The following is a 17,550-nucleotide window of genomic DNA, read 5'->3' as shown; positions in this document are numbered from 1 at the left end:
CAGTGTCTTCACCACACCAAACGTTTTAGAGATATGAGTGTCTTCACCACACCAAACGTTTAAGAGATATGAGTGTCTTCACCACACCAAACGTTTTAGAGATTGCAGTGTTCGCCGCACCAAATGATTTAGAGATTGCAGTGTCTTCACCACACCAAATGATTTAGAGATATGAGTGTCTTCACTACACCAAATGATTTAGCGATTGCAGTGTCTTCGCCACACCAAACGTTTTAGAGATTGCAGTGTTCGCCGCACCAAATGATTTAGAGATTGCAGTGTCTTCACCACACCAAACGTTTTAGAGATATGAGTGTCTTCACCACACCAAACGTTTTAGAGATATGAGTGTCTTCACCACACCAAACGTTTTAGAGATTGCAGTGTCTTCACCACACCAAACGTTTTAGAGATTGCAGTGTCTTCACCACACCAAACGTTTTAGAGATATGAGTGTCTTCACTACACCAAATGATTAAGCGATTGCAGTGTCTTCACCACACCAAACGTTTTAGAAATTGCAGTGTCTTCACTACACCAAATGATTTAGCGATTGCAGTGTCTTCACCACACCAAACGTTTTAGCGATTGCAGTGTCTTCACCACACCAAACGTTTTAGAGATTGCAGTGTCTTCACCACACCAAACGTTTTAGAGATTGCAGTGTCTTCACCACACCAAACGTTTTAGAGATATGAGTGTCTTCACCACACCAAACGTTTTAGAGATATGAGTGTCTTCACCACACCAAACGTTTTAGAGATATGAGTGTCTTCACCACACCAAACGTTTTAGAGATTGCAGTGTCTTCACCACACCAAACGTTTTAGAGATATGAGTGTCTTCACCACACCAAACGTTTTAGAGATTGCAGTGTCTTCACCACACCAAATGATTAAGAGATTGCAGTGTCTTCTCCACACCAAACGTTTTAGAGATTGCAGTGTCTTCACCACACCAAACGTTTTAGAGATTGCAGTGTCTTCACCACACCAAACGTTTTAGAGATATGAGTGTCTTCACCACACCAAACGTTTTAGAGATATGAGTGTCTTCACCACACCAAACGTTTTAGAGATATGAGTGTCTTCACCACACCAAACGTTTTAGAGATATGAGTGTCTTCACCACACCAAACGTTTTAGAGATATGAGTGTCTTCACCACACCAAACGTTTTAGAGATATCAGTGTCTTCACCACACCAAACGTTTTAGAGATATGAGTGTCTTCACCACACCAAACGTTTTAGAGATATGAGTGTCTTCACCACACCAAACGTTTTAGAGATATGAGTGTCTTCACCACACCAAACGTTTTAGAGATATGAGTGTCTTCACCACACCAAACGTTTTAGAGATATGAGTGTCTTCACCACACCAAACGTTTTAGAGATATGAGTGTCTTCACCACACCAAACGTTTTAGAGATATGAGTGTCTTCACCACACCAAACGTTTTAGAGATATGAGTGTCTTCACCACACCAAACGTTTTAGAGATATGAGTGTCTTCACCACACCAAACGTTTTAGAGATATGAGTGTCTTCACCACACCAAACGTTTTAGAGATATGAGTGTCTTCACCACACCAAACGTTTTAGAGATATGAGTGTCTTCACCACACCAAACGTTTTAGAGATATGAATGTCTCCACCACACCAAACGTTTTAGAGATATGAGTGTCTTCACCACACCAAACGTTTTAGAGATATGAGTGTCTTCACCACACCAAACGTTTTAGAGATATGAGTGTCTTCACCACACCAAACGTTTTAGAGATATGAGTGTCTTCACCACACCAAACGTTTTAGAGATATGAGTGTCTTCACCACACCAAACGTTTTAGAGATATGAGTGTCTTCACCACACCAAACGTTTTAGAGATATGAGTGTCTTCACCACACCAAACGTTTTAGAGATATGAGTGTCTTCACCACACCAAACGTTTTAGAGATATGAGTGTCTTCACCACACCAAACGTTTTAGAGATTGCAGTGTCTTCACCACACCAAACGTTTTAGAGATATGAGTGTCTTCACCACACCAAACGTTTTAGAGATATGAGTGTCTTCACCACACCAAACGTTTAAGACGTTATAGGGTGCTCAACACTCCAGATATTTAGAGATTGCAGTGTCTTCACCTCTTCAAGCGTTTGAAAGGTTATAGCGTACTCAGCACTCTAGACATTGTGGAGGTTTTTGGGAACTCAACACTCCAGAAATTTAGAGAGTACAGGGTACTCAACACTCCAGATATTTAGAGATCGCATGGTCTTCACCACTCCAAGCGTTTTTAAGGTTATAAGGTACTCAACACTCCAGACGATTAAGAAATTTAAGGGGCTTCTCTACACCAAACGTTTCAAAGATTATAGGAGACTTGGCACTCGACTGGGTCACCACAACAGACATGTCTCACTACTCCAGACGTCGTTCAAACCTCCAGACGTCGTTCAACCCTCCAGGCGTCATCCACCAAACCAGATGTCGTTCACCACTTCAGACGTCGTTCGCCCCTCCAGGCGTCGTTCACCTCTTAAGAGATTATAGAATTCTCAATATTATCAATGTTTCTGAGATTGAAGGCTGATCATATTGACTAAGAGCCCGTAATCAGGATTTGTCATCCACGTCGAACATACAGGGAAGGATTCTTGAGTTGGTCGATGTCATTCCTTGTAAAATATAGAGAACGTGTTTACTGTAGAGAACCTCATCTTATATAGCTTTTTTTAAGATTACAAACGGTTTTAATCAAATCTTCAATCATTCCATCTGATAAACCATTTAAAACTGCACCACATTTATTAATAAATACACCGTATATCGGAAAGGGGAACATGTTATCGCATTACTGAAACATAGTTAGATTTGATTTCCAAGAAGAGGGGACTGTTTTGTGCGTTTTAATAGAAAATCCAATTTTTAATTTACTGTGGGAGAAACTCTCATTGGCATTTTCTTTCTGGTTTGCTTAATTTCATCAAGCTTCAAAGACGATGCATGTCTGAACTTGTTGCCTTTACTACCGGTAGAATAGAGCGTTGATCAAATGCTGCGTTTTTGTATGGATTTCAAGTTCTTATATTGAAAATGAGATTAGGGACTAGAACTCTGGTGCGTTACATAGGCTGGTAGGACGATAAGGAACAAGGAAAGTACAGAAACATGTGAATGTGTGATGAATGATACAACTGTACAAATGAGAAGCTAACTGCGAAGAGACTATCCTATACGGACAAGATAAATAGCGCAAACTCGGCATCGACATTAAGTTTGAAGAACTGGAATACAAAATTGTATTACTAATGAATGGAAAAAATGTCGGCTTGATTTTACGATTTCTGCAGGTAGACTTGACAAGGGCATTCATCAGTAATCCCTTTATAGAAAATGACAATCCGACTACGACGTTGTTGTATGGGATATCTACATAAAATGTACTTAGATGACTTGAATACAGAATATTTTTTCCGAAATAAAAGTTATGATCACAACTGAATGATTGTTTACTAATAATTTGAATTTGTAAAAAAATTAACTTTTGAAGCTCGTGGTCTCGTTGGAAATTTTCATTTTCTGGCAGAGGAAGGTTAAAAAAATTGTAGCAGACGACATTTGCAAGGTCTTAAGCAGATATCAAAACATGGGAAACAAATCTGTTCTGCTAAAATGATCTTAATGTCATATTTTTATTTATTTATTTATTTTTTTTTTGAAAATAATTATTATGATATCATTTATCTATATCTATTCACGTTCTGCAAATCAGGAGCAAAATGAATGAGTTTTATCTAAAGTTAAACATCAAAATATGTGTAAGGGTCCCCCCTAACAGATTCTGTAAATGACGTACATCCAGATCATTGTTACTCTGGTCAAATTCATTGATACGTTTGGTAGTTCCATTGGTTCCTACTTGAGTAGAAGTTTGGTTAAATGCTGATAGACTAACATTTGAGAAACACAAAAAACACATTGTCATATATCACAATGGAAATATATTGCATATACTGACACAGCTTTCGAACCAAAAGAAATTTCGGGGAATCAAACTAGCCCTTCATATGAAAATATGAAGGGATATCCCGTTAAAAAATAATGCACTTCAAAAATGTATGTTTACAATATGATTTTATTTTTTTTTTTTTGAATTTGCAATACAGGTCATGACAGAAATAATCTATTTGTTGGTTATATTTAGTTTTGAAGAACAAAAACGAAAAAAAAACTGTATTTTTTCGTCTCTTTTAACACAGATAAGTTTAGTGTCAATGACATCCATCAGTAAAGTGTTAATCGATGTCAGAATGGTTTGAGTTATCCTGCTACACTCCTTCCATCCTTCATGCTTTGTCATCAACTTCTCTTCTCTTCTTCAGTTGTTTCTTCATCCTCTTCTTCGTCTTCATCGTACTTCTTCTACAATCATCAAAAACATGCTTCAGGTATTTTTTGACTCCAGAGAGAAAATCCAGCAAAAATTATAATCAAAATAATCTAAGAAAATCCATTAAAATTATGATTATAATAGTCTAAAAGTCCATTAAAATAATAATTATACCAGTATAATCCATTAAAATTATGATTATAATAGTCTAAAAGTCCATTAAAATAATAATTATACCAGTATAATCCATTAAAATTATGATTAAAATTATGATTATTAAAATTATGATTATAATAGTCTAAAAGTCCATTAAAATAATAATTATACCAGTATAATCTATTAAAATTATTATTATAATAGTCTAAAAGTCCATTAAAATAATAATTATACCAGTATAATCCATTAAAATTATGATTATAATAGTCTAAAAGTCCATTAAAATAATAATTATACCAGTATAATCTATTAAAATTATGATGATGATAGTCTAAGAAATTACTTTTGATTTAATTGATCCGATTCCGTGATACCGCATCAATATATTACGTTAGAAGCAATGACCCTATGAACGCAGTTTGAATAAATGTTTTCATTTTTATAACAAATTCCAATACATACTGTGAAAATTCATACTATTCTGTCTTAAAACAATATTCTCTGTAATGGAAGGGTTGTGGGGCCTGCATTTCGAACACTGCACATTGTCGTAGTAAGAACAATACATACAACAAGTTTCATGTTATGCTTCGGACAAGAAAGGACAGACGGGAAGGCGGACAGACAAAGCAGTAACTATACACTTTAACAAAAATTCAGGGTACATAACAAAATATGAATATTAAAGATTTGTTAAGTTTTAGTCTGATGTAGTAATATATATTAGCAATAAGTTCCTTGTATAGAAAACATAAGAAATAAAACATGATACGATTGATGTGTAAAATGTAGGAAGAGATCGATAATTGAATATAGAAATTAATCTACAAAGTAAATACATACATATGTCTAGTTTTAGATTCAATACGAAATATGTTTAGATCATCTATAGAAATATGGTTAATAAATGATTGTATAAAAGACAGAAAATTGAATTGCACCTTTATGTACAAATTTATTTTCTGATATGTACTATATATCAATGAATTATACAGGTTTTGTACCTGTTTTTTATTCGTCAGTGAATTGCATCATGTAGTTATTTTTTGTCATTCTATGACTCGTTACTGATACTTCATCTAACAGTTACAATTTTGTCCTTCTAGGACCTGTCAGTGATACTCCATCATACAGTTGTTTCAACCTCCTAGGCACATTAGGGGTGTGAAAACCGAGAAGCCGAGATAGGTATGAAAATTGGCCGGATTAATGATATGGTCACTTTACACATAGTTAACAGATAGAGTACCATAAATTCTGCATGTAATTGATAAAGTTAATCAACATCGCGGAACTAGTAAGATTTATATATGGATAATATGAAGATATTTCAAAAAATGCTGATTGGAATTTAAGTCTTTTATTAAATGCTTGAATAAAACATCGCTAACTATTTCATCCCTGGGGAAAAAAAAACAACATATCCCGTCGAAAACAACAACTTTTACAACAAACAATATGTATTTCTTTGCTACTGCTTATTTTACCTTTCGAAACGCCCCAGATAGCGCTAGTAGGTTTTTTACACAATACTTCTAACTCCAATATAAAAACCGTCATATTTATCTTATTTTAAAAAAGCTTGAATACCAATCGATTACAGCTAATCAAATTAAAAGAGACAATTTGTCGAGTATATCAAAAATGGCAACCAAAGGCAACCATCAACTGAAAAACATGAACATATTGAACATTTTATCACAGCAAATTTGAAGGCGAATTCAATTATAATAACATACAATGCAACTTATTGTGCAGACTGTCAAATCTGCCTGTCTAAGAATTTAATTAAAATCAAAGCAATTGTCTCGGAACTTATAATAATCTTCTCTAAGTTTCCTTCTTTCTCCTGAATCTAGAAGCAAAGATAGTCACATATACGATAAACATATGTAATGATAAATATACTGTTTCATTTTCATTTCTACATTACTGATGATATTAAATTAATAACAGATGAAAAACAGAATTCGAAATAGAAAATAGTCACTTCAAAATTAATTTTGAATATTGAACTCTTAAAGATATTTAAAAACACAAAAAACAAAAAATCAAAAACAAAAAGCACAAAAGAGAAAAAAAAACAAAAACAAAAAAATGAAAAGGGAAAAACTCGAAGCATAAGCCAAAAAAGTCCGGAAAACAATATTCCCAGAAAATTTCCAAGTTGAAAGAGGCATAACTCTGCCAAAAAGGGTCACAGACAGCCAGGAATGGAACTTAATCTGTACCCTTGCAACAAAAAGCCATAAGCCAAATTTCATTTTGATAACTCAAAGCATTACCGAAAAAAAGTCCGGAAAACTTTCGTACGGACGCCGCCGACGCGTGACGACGGACAAAGTGACCACCAGCTCTGCAGGCGACACAATAAACCTAACAACAATAAACCTAACAAAAGTAGATGATTGTACCTAACTATCGAGAAAAATATATTAAATTGTATGAAAATTGATCAAAAGACGACTGCTGTAGGTTCGTACAATGCACGGAAAACACTAAGCATTTATACTTAACACGCGTCTGAGTCACCATTTCAGCATTATACATGAGAGTATCATTCGATTGTGCGATAATTGAATATAAACATATAAAATTATTTTTATCGTCTCTGCGTTGCCTTCTTTTGCCTGAATCAGAGATAAAACAAACCCATCAGATACAATGGTTTTATTGACACATCACATCAATTTATATTCAATATTATTTATTTTGATCTTTCACAAATACTGTTATCAAATTGATACTCTTGTTTACCAAAACAAACTTAATTGGAAATATACATAAACATTATGCTCTAGTTCTATTCAATATAAAAAACATCGTTTGGTGTACTTACCTTCCGCGAAGCTGCTCACACACTCTCCTCACTCTAAGCTTTACGCAAAGACAAATAAAAAGGTAATTTTACATTTTTAAAGCATGAAGATACATTTTTGTTTTTTCAAAGAAAGCTTACTGAATATCTGTTTGCAATACTTAGCACTTCTAGTGCGACAATACAAAACTCTTTCGTTCAAACGGTAAATTTTTGAATGACCTACATCGTTGTTCTTTCATTTTGATAATTCATGAAGACTGCGAAGGAGTTGATTTGCTTAAACGATAATGGATCGTTTTGAAAATAGGTTTATTGTGAACTGACTTAAAAGCAAAATAGTTGATAGCATTATCGTCATCTGAACCGTCTTCGCTGCTTTCACTAGAAACTGAATACAAAATAATAACATTTTTTATTGTTTTGGTTATGACACTTGAGAAGCAAAAACATAATTAATTAACATTATGAGAACGATATATTCTTCTTTTGGCTTAATACTAATTTGTCCATGAAGCTCATCAAACAAAAATGATGATACGTGTTTAGTGTTGATGAGTTTACGTGGATAAATGATTAATTAAAAACACCAAATAATTCAGCATTTAATGATAGCAAAATAAAAAATGAACACAACATAACAATAACTTGTCAGGACATATTCGTGTGTAGAGTGAATAGAATTCGACAATTTGTTACATCAATAAAAACTAATATCACAAAGTAGAATATCACATCCCTGTTATTATATCATTGATAATAAAAATGATATATAAACTCGCCAAGATTTGAGTAAAAGAAATATGATTACTGTTAGATGAATCGTCTATGCCGCTTTCGCTTGAAGCTAAATATGAATTGAAAACATGTTTTATCATGATTTCATGTTTGGTTAAGTTAAAGGAGTTTTGTTTGAAAACAAACTGCAGTGACGTAGAGAAATTGTAAGCTAATTTCAGATAGTGTGAGTCAAATTCTATCATTTAATAAATAAATAAATAAAAAGTGAGTATATACTACGTCTCTGCATTTTTTTATTATTAACATTGTTAATAAGATACCAGTTTTAAATGATCACAAGGTAAGGTAGATGATATGCTTACCGTTAGATGAATCGTCTATGCTGAAAACATGTTTCATTATGATATAAAAATATATCTTTTCTGTTTATCTGGTGAAGGTTAAGGAGTTTTGTTTGTGAACAAAAATGCAATGACTTATTGTCACATCAAAAATATTCTTAAAACATACTTTTCCTTAAAAAAACCCACCAAAAACAATTCGTAAGCTTATCATTTCATACTCCGAGGATATTTATCAAATGCCATATATTTTTTTCCGGAGAAGCATCATTCATGTTTTTCCCATATTTGTAATATGTTATTGTTTTTGTTGGATAAAAGCAATTACGTTTCCTTGACTTTTACACTAATAAACTTCCTTTTTGTCTTCATTTTTATAGCATATTCAAGATCTCCATAACTATCCTATCTTACTAACATACAACATAGTATATTGCGGTCACCAATTATTTCAATTATAAACACAAGCATACTGGATGGGGTGATGAGGTGCATTTTTCTACATATCGTGTATCCCTCCATGCATATGTATCTTGCGCCCCTCATCGGTGCCGATAATTTGTACCCCACCTTTTTGTTGTACAGACAGACTGAAGTTAATGTCATTCAGATCCTTATATTATATAACAAGATCGATTGATATCATGGGTGTATTTGAAATGTTCCTGTCATTTAATAAATGACCATTTGACAACATTTCTTTTCTCTGTTGTTTTTTGTTTATAAGATATATACAACAAATAACAAGCTGCAGTCGCTAAGCTGGATTACCGTGCTAACACAAAGTATATTGCGGTCACCAATCATTTCAATTATAAACACAATCATACAAATGGACCAAAGTGATGGAGATGATTGTTCAAAATACAAAACCTTCACAAATCTAACACAACAGCACGATCATAAAAATTTCTTTCGATTTTGCGATGATCGAGAATGAATTTATAGAACTATATTTACCTTCTCTGCGTTTCCTGCTGTCGGCTGAATCTGAAATATTAAAGGACATTAGTTATAAAGTGGTTACAAATGACAAAATTATAAGCTAATTTCAGGTAGTGTGAATCGCGTTCTACCACTTAATAAATATATAATAAAATGGAAAACGACATCTGTGTTTCTTATCAGTAAAAGTGGTTATAAATAACAATCTTGTCAAGTTTTAAGTTTAAGATATAAAACTGATATAATTACCGTCAGAAGAATCGTCTTCGCTGCTTTCGCTTGAAGCTAAATACAAATTGAAAACATGTTTTATTATAACATAAAAATGTATCTTTTATGTATATTTCGTCAAGTTTATATAAGAACTTTTGTTTGAAAATCACCTAGAGCGACATTCTCTCATCTACAAATTTATTCACAAAACATACTTTTCATTCGAGCTAGATTCTTTTCTAGCAAATAACTTTTTCTTAGAAGCTTCATTTATACGGTTACCCGATGTTCTTATTTCTATCTTATCGTTTTTTTTTATTAAAAAGAAAAATGTTTCCCTGACTTTTAACTCAATAAAATTCCTGTTTAGTCTTCATCTTTAAAGGAATCTCAAAGATCTACATAAGTAACATATCTAACAAATATACACGATGTTATATTGTTGTCAGCAATTATTTCAATGATAAACACAGGCAAACAAATGGACTTAACTGAAGTAGATGATAGTTCAAAGTAAGCGAGAAAAACATACAGAATTAAATCAATATTGATAAAAATGGACAGTTGTTGGCTCGTGAAATGCACGGAAAATACTGCACATAGATACGTGTCATGTGTCTACGTACAGCGCTTTTACAAAGTTAACACAACAACACGACACATAAAACCTTTGTCCGATTTTGCGATTATCTAGAATGAATATAGAGAACTGTATCTACCTTGCCTGCGTTTCCTGCTGTCGGCTGAATCAATAGAAAAGGACAAAAGTTATAAAGTTGTTATAAATGTCATAATTATAAAACGAACAGAGTATCTTAAGCTAATTTCAGGTAGTGTGGATCGAATTTTACCATTAAAAGATAAATAAGGAGAGTAATCTTAAAATAGAATATGACATCTATGTGTTTTATCAATAAAAGTGGTTATAAATAAACAATCTTGTCAAGTGTTAAGTAAAAGATACATAACTGATATGCTTACCGTTAGATGAATCGTCTTCGCTGCTTTCGCTTGAAGCTAAATATAAATTGAAAACATGTTTCATTATGATATAAAAATATATCTTTTCTGTTTATCTGGTGAAGGTTAAGGAGTTTTGTTTGAGAACAAAAATGCAATGACTTATTGTCACATCAAAAATATTCTTAAAACATACTTTTCCTTAAAAAAACCCACCAAAAACAATTCGTAAGCTTATCATTTCATACTCCGAGGATATTTTTTAAATGCCAAATACTTTTTTTCCGGAGAAGCATCATTCATATGTTTTTTCCCATATTTGTAATATGTTATAGTTTTTGTTGGATAAAAGCAATTACGTTTCCTTGACTTTAACACTAATGAACTTCCTTTTTGTCTTCATTTTCAAAGCATATCCAAGATCTACATAACTATCCTATCTTACTAATATACAACATAGTATATTGCTGTCAACATTTTTTTCAATTATAAACATAATCATACAAATGGACCAAAGTGATGGAGATGATTGTTCAAAATGCAACACCTTCACAAAAGTTAACACAACAGCACGACACATAAAACTTTTGTTCGATTTTTGCGATTATCGAGAATGAATTGATAGAACCATATTTACCTTCTCTGCGTTTCCTGCTGTCGGCTGAATCTGAAATATTAAAGGACATTAGTTATAAAGTTGTTACAAATGACAAAATGATAAGCTAATTTCAGGTAGTGTGAATCGCGTTCTACCAATTAATAAATATATAATGAAAGTAATAATAAAATGGTAAACGACATCTGTGTTTCTTATCAGTAAAAGTGGTTATAAATAACAATCTTGTCAAATTTTAAGTTTGAAATATAAAACTGATATAATTACCGTCAGAAGAATCGTCTTCGCTGCTTTCGCTTGAAGCTAAATATAAATTGGAAACATGTTTCATTATGATATAAAAATGTATTTTTTCTGTGTATCTGGTCAAGTTTAAGGAGTTTTGTTTGTGAACAAAAATGCAATGACTTATTGTTACATAAAAACTATTCTTAAAACATACTTTTCCCTAAAAAAAACCCCACCAAAAACAATTCGTAAGCTGATCATTTTATACTCCGAGGATATGTTTTAAATGCCAAATACTTTTTTCCGGAGAAGCATCATTCATATGTTTTTCCCATATAATATGTTATCGTTTGTTGGATAAAAGCAATTACGTTTCCTTGACTTTTACACTAATAAACTTCCTTTTTGTCTTCATTTTTATAGCATATTCAAGATCTCCATAAGTATCCTATCTTACTAACATACAACATAGTATATTGCGGTCACCTTTTATTTCAATTATAAACACAAGCATACAAATGGACCAAACTGAAGGAGATGATTGTTCAAAATGCAACACCTTCACAAAAGTTAACACAACAGCACGACACATAAAACTTTTGTTCGATTTTTGCGATTATCGAGAATGAATTGATAGAACTATATTTACCATCTCTGCGTTTCCTGCTGTCGGCTGAATCTGAAATATTAAAGGACATTAGTTATAAAGTTGTTACAAATGACAAAATGATAAGCTAATTTCAGGTAGTGTGAATCGCGTTCTACCAATTTATAAATATATAATGAAAGTAATAATAAAATGGAAAACGACATCTGTGTTTCTTATCAGTAAAAGTGGTTATAAATAACAATCTTGTCAAGTTTTAAGTTTAAGATATAAAACTGATATAATTACCGTCAGAAGAATCGTCTTCGCTGCTTTCGCTTGAAGCTAAATATAAATTGGAAACATGTTTAATTATGATATAAAAATGTATTTTTTCTGTGTATCTGGTCAAGTTTAAGGAGTTTTGTTTGTGAACAAAAATGCAATGACTTATTGTCACATAAAAACTATTCTTAAAACATACTTTTCCCTAAAAAAAACCCACCAAAAACAATTTGTAAGCTGATCATTTTATACTCCGAGGATATGTTTTAAATGCCAAATACTTTTTTTCCGGAGAAGCATCATTCATATGTTTTTCCCATATTTGTAATATGTTATCGTTTGTTGGATAAAAGCAATTACGTTTCCTTGACTTTAACACTAATGAACTTCCTTTTTGTCTTCATTTTCATAGCATATCCAAGATCTACATAAGTAGCCTATCTTACTAACATACAACATAGTATATTGCGGTCACCAATTATTTCAATTATAAACACAAGCATACTGGATGGGGTGATGAGGTGCATTTTTCTACATATCGTGTATCCCTCCATGCATATTATTTGCGCCCCTCAATGCCGATAATTTGTACCCCACCTTTTTGTTGTACAAATAGACTGAAGTTAATGTCATTCAGATCCTTATATTATATAACATGATCGATTGATATCATGGGTGTATTTGAAATGTTCCTGTCATTTAATAAATGACCATTTGACAACATTTCTTTTCTCTGTTGTTTTTTGTTTATGAGATATATACAACAAATAACAAGCTACAGTCGCTAAGCTGGATTACCGTGCTAACACAAAGTATATTGCGGTCACCAATCATTTCAATTATAAACACAATCATACAAATGGACCAAAGTGGTGGAGATGATTGTTCAAAATACAAAACCTTCACAAATCTAACACAACAGCACGATCATAAAACTTTTGTTCGATTTTGCGATGATTGAGAATGAATTTATAGAACAATATTTACCTTCTCTGCGTTTCCTGCTGTCGGCTGAATCTGAAATATTAAAGGACATTAGTTATAAAGTTGTTACAAATGACAAAATGATAAGCTAATTTCAGGTAGTGTGAATCGCGTTCTACCAATTAATAAATATATAATGAAAGTAATAATAAAATGGTAAACGACATCTGTGTTTCTTATCAGTAAAAGTGGTTATAAATAACAATCTTGTCAAGTTTTAAGTTTAAGATATAAAACTGATATAATTACCGTCAGAAGAATCGTCTTCGCTGCTTTCGCTTGAAGCTAAATATAAATTGGAAACATGTTTAATTATGATATAAAAATGTATTTTTTCTGTGTATCTGGTCAAGTTTAAGGAGTTTTGTTTGTGAACAAAAATGCAATGACTTATTGTCACATAAAAAATATTCTTAAAACAGACTTTTCCCTAAAAAAACCACCAAAAACAATTCGTAAGCTGATCATTTTATACTCCGAGGATATGTTTTAAATGCCAAATACTTTTTTTCCGGAGAAGCATCATTCATATGTTTTTCCCATATTTGTAATATGTTATCGTTTGTTGGATAAAAGCAATTACGTTTCCTTGACTTTTACACTAATAAACTTCCTTTTTGTCTTCATTTTTATAGCATATTCAAGATCTCCATAAGTATCCTATCTTACTAACATATAACATAGTATATTGCGGTCACCTTTTATTTCAATTATAAACACAAGCATACAAATGGACCAAACTGAAGGAGATGATTGTTCAAAATGCAACACCTTCACAAAAGTTAACACAACAGCACGACACATAAAACTTTTGTTCGATTTTTGCGATTATCGAGAATGAATTGATAGAACTATATATACCATCTCTGCGTTTCCTGCTGTCGGCTGAATCTGAAATATTAAAGGACATAATATATAAAGTTGTTAAAATGTTATAATGATAAGGCTAACAGAGTAATTATAAGCTAATTTCAGGATAGAATTTTACCATTAAAAGATAAATAAGGAGAGTAATCTTAAAATAGAATATGACATCTGTGTGTTTTATCAATAAAAGTAGTTATAAATAAACAATCTTGTCAAGTGTTAAGTAAAAGATCTATAACTGATATAATTACCGTCTGCTGATCCCTCTTCACTACTGTCACTTGGAGCTAAATATAAATGAAAAACATGTTTTATTAAGATATAAAAATGTATCTTTTGTTTGAAAATAAAGTGCAGTGACTTTTAATTTTAAGCTAATTTCAGGTTGTGTGAGTCAAATTCTATCATTTAATAAATGAATAAAAAAAGTTAGTATAAACTACATCTTTGTATTTTTTATTATTAATAGTGTTAATAAAATACCAGTTTTAAATGATCACAAGGTAAGGTAGATGATATAGTTACCGGCAGACGAATCGTCCTCGCTGCTGTCGCTGGAATCTATATCCAAATTTAAAGAATGTTTAATTATGATATAAAAATGTATCTTTTCTGTATATTTGGTAAAGACTTAGAGAAATTGTAAGCTAATTTCAGGTAGTCTGAGTCAAATGCTATCATTTAATAAATAGATAAATAAAAATGTGAGCATAAGCTGCATCTCGGTATATTTTTTAATTATTAATAGCGTTAATAAAATACCAGTTTTAAATGATCACAAAGTAAGGTAGATGATATAATTACCCTCAGATGAATTGTCTTCGCTGCTCTCGCTTGAAGCTAAATATAGATTGATAACATGTTATGATATAAAAACGTGTTATTCTGTATATTTAAAGTCCTTTTTCATATGAAACGTCATTGATATGTTTTTCCGTTTCCGTTTAATAAACATGTTTTCCAGACTTTAAACTGCAGACATTATTACATTATCTGCATACAAAAAGAACTAGAATTGTTCAATCAACCTCTCTCGATACATTATGTACTGGTTAATCATACGTCAGTATACTTCAGTATTACAATAATGAGGTTTGTCAATGAATGTTACGAATACGGACCTCCCCCGTTCATATTGGGTTCCTAAACATCGCAAGAATCCATATAAAAACCATTTCATTGCTGGCTTGTCTAACTGTTCAACCAAACTTTTGTCCAAACTTCTTCTAATATACAATTCTTAGTAAGTTATATTTGGGTTAAGTCTTCCTTTGATACCATTTACGCAGAGTTCGTAGTACGCTGACTTTAAAGAACGCTTTCGATCTACCTTCAACACTCTCTTCTTAAAAAAAAATTCTTCAATGGCTACGTCTGATTTTTCAATCCTGTATACCGCCATACCCCATTCCAAAATAAAAAAAAGTACGTCTTCGTATTATAGGTATGATAGCTTTTAATATTTGTACGGCGTTGGAGATATATTGCTGTGAACTACACTGAAAATATTTGACGATGAAAAATACGTACGTGCAAATCAAAGAAGTATGAGGAGGGCGAAATCATTAAAAATTCTCAAGCTTCTATTTGACAACATCCTCCAACGGACTTTTTTTATGATAGCCAAGAGATCTCATTGAGAAATGAAGCTGGACGTGTTTAATGCTCGTTGATTTGCCTGTTAGTTCCGTTACTTGATACCTTGCTTTCATTTAAAAACGTGACATTACGCTTACTCTTCCGGGACACCTGGTATTATTATTCTTGTACTTTTTCAAAAGTCTGTGTGTAAATCTTTCTTTTATTCATATTTTTGACCAAGTTTTGATTGAATTTGTGTTTGGGTTATGATTCTGTTGAGTCGCCGGTATTTACATTTTTGTTCTTGTTTGGTCCTGCTTTTTTCGGAATCAAAAATAAAATAATAACTCTTACCCCGTCTGCGAGTCCTGATTAGTCCAGCCTCTGAAATAAACACAGTAGATTACCTTATATTCATCTCAGTGTAATTTTTAGTATGTGCATCAATAAGGAAAATTAAAATGAGAAATAACTTAATGGATTCGAAATACAGATTAGTGATCTTTACAATACTCTAATTTATACGTCATATTTTCCAAAATGTTGTGAAGGTCCTGCAGGTTGAACTGAAAACTAATTATCACAAAAGTCGTTTTGAATAGCGCTATTGTGTATATTTGTCTACATTTTTTTTTATATTGGTGTGTGTCCGACTTAGTTTGCGAACTTCAGTCTCCATGGTTTGCCGTAATCCTACAGCATGGCAACCGTCTAAATTTACATGAATTGTTTTAATTTAATTTACTAAATGGTTTAATTGGCGAGTTCTTCTGTCGTTTTATACTTTCCATCTTTTATATATATATATATTTTTATAATTATCGTTCTTTTGAATTTCGGATCTCTTCCACCAAGAATCGTACAGGGAAGACGCAAGTGTGAGCGTGTTCTTCGGTTACTATCGTTTAATGTCTTCGCATGAAAGTAATGCATGTTTCTTTTACTTCTTGTTCATTACGATATGTGTATACCTAAAAACATTATTAGTCTAAAAGGATGTTTAATGTAAAATATACTTACAGTTAGCTAAACTAATAAACAACAAAAAACAAAAAAAAGAAAAAACAAACAACCCCCCCCCCAAAAAAAAAAAAAAAAAAAAAACTTACCTAATGACATATTATCGACCGATTTTTCTGCCTCGTTGTCTATCTGTATGAAAACAATTAACAACGAATAACCTTCATGATAGCCAAAAAATAATACAGTTACATATGACGTGAAAATTAATTGCCACAACATACTATAAAGAAAGGTAACACTGTTTTATGTTTCGATTAATTATTCCCTTTAAAAATCATCAATTTTGTATAAGTTAATGATAAATTAAGATAAAACATCTGTTACAATTAATACCTGAAGTTTCATGCGACGTTAAAGGGCGTTGAAATCTATTTCAACTGTAACACAGTTACTTACGGATTTTACCATCGATTTTCAAGATATCGTCACTGACTAACGAATCTAAGGTTGATGAAAATTATGGGGAAGTTCATGGTCGTCAAAAGGATCTCATTCAGGAATATTCTATTTCATTTTGGGATATGAAGTTGGACGTGTTTGCTGCTTGTTAGTTTGCTCGTTGTTGTATACCTTGTTCTCATTTGAGAACGTGACATTACATACTTGGATTAACCAATAACTTGATGGCGGATGTCGTCAATGCAGCAGAAGTCTCTTACTCTTCCGAAGCATTTGGTCTTATTATCCTTGCATTTTTTTGTCCGGGAATCTTCATATCATTTCTTTTAATTGAATTTGAACAGGGCAATTCTGCTGATGCTACGTGTGTGCAACGCTGCGTTGTACTACTGGAAAATAGTGGCAACAAAATGACG

General features: G+C 32.2%; 1 protein-coding gene across 1 annotated transcript in view; it reads right to left on the bottom strand.

The window, feature by feature from the left end:
- Window positions 1–4,360: 4,360 nt before the first annotated feature.
- The window catches only part of LOC132559945 (dentin sialophosphoprotein-like), a 41,624-nt gene continuing 28,434 nt past the window's right edge, over window positions 4,361–17,550 (bottom strand). The window contains exons 2-15 of the mRNA XM_060224581.1: window positions 14,657–14,692; window positions 14,383–14,418; window positions 14,126–14,155; window positions 13,514–13,549; window positions 13,268–13,297; window positions 12,305–12,340; window positions 12,059–12,088; window positions 11,203–11,232; window positions 10,587–10,622; window positions 9,642–9,677; window positions 9,408–9,437; window positions 7,693–7,756; window positions 6,833–6,923; window positions 4,361–4,423 (exon numbers count right to left, since the gene is read on the bottom strand). Of these exons, the coding sequence (XP_060080564.1) occupies window positions 4,361–4,423; window positions 6,833–6,923; window positions 7,693–7,756; window positions 9,408–9,437; window positions 9,642–9,677; window positions 10,587–10,622; window positions 11,203–11,232; window positions 12,059–12,088; window positions 12,305–12,340; window positions 13,268–13,297; window positions 13,514–13,549; window positions 14,126–14,155; window positions 14,383–14,418; window positions 14,657–14,692 (584 nt within the window). The remainder of the gene's footprint in view (window positions 4,424–6,832; window positions 6,924–7,692; window positions 7,757–9,407; window positions 9,438–9,641; window positions 9,678–10,586; window positions 10,623–11,202; window positions 11,233–12,058; window positions 12,089–12,304; window positions 12,341–13,267; window positions 13,298–13,513; window positions 13,550–14,125; window positions 14,156–14,382; window positions 14,419–14,656; window positions 14,693–17,550) is intronic.

Source organism: Ylistrum balloti, unplaced genomic scaffold (genome assembly GCF_031769215.1).
Source record: "Ylistrum balloti isolate Yb309-2 unplaced genomic scaffold, AGI_CSIRO_Ybal_v1 Utg371000, whole genome shotgun sequence".
Taxonomy (NCBI): Eukaryota; Metazoa; Mollusca; class Bivalvia; order Pectinida; family Pectinidae; genus Ylistrum; species Ylistrum balloti.
Note: the sequence above shows the minus strand (reverse complement) of the source record. Positions and strands in the feature narration are given on the sequence as shown.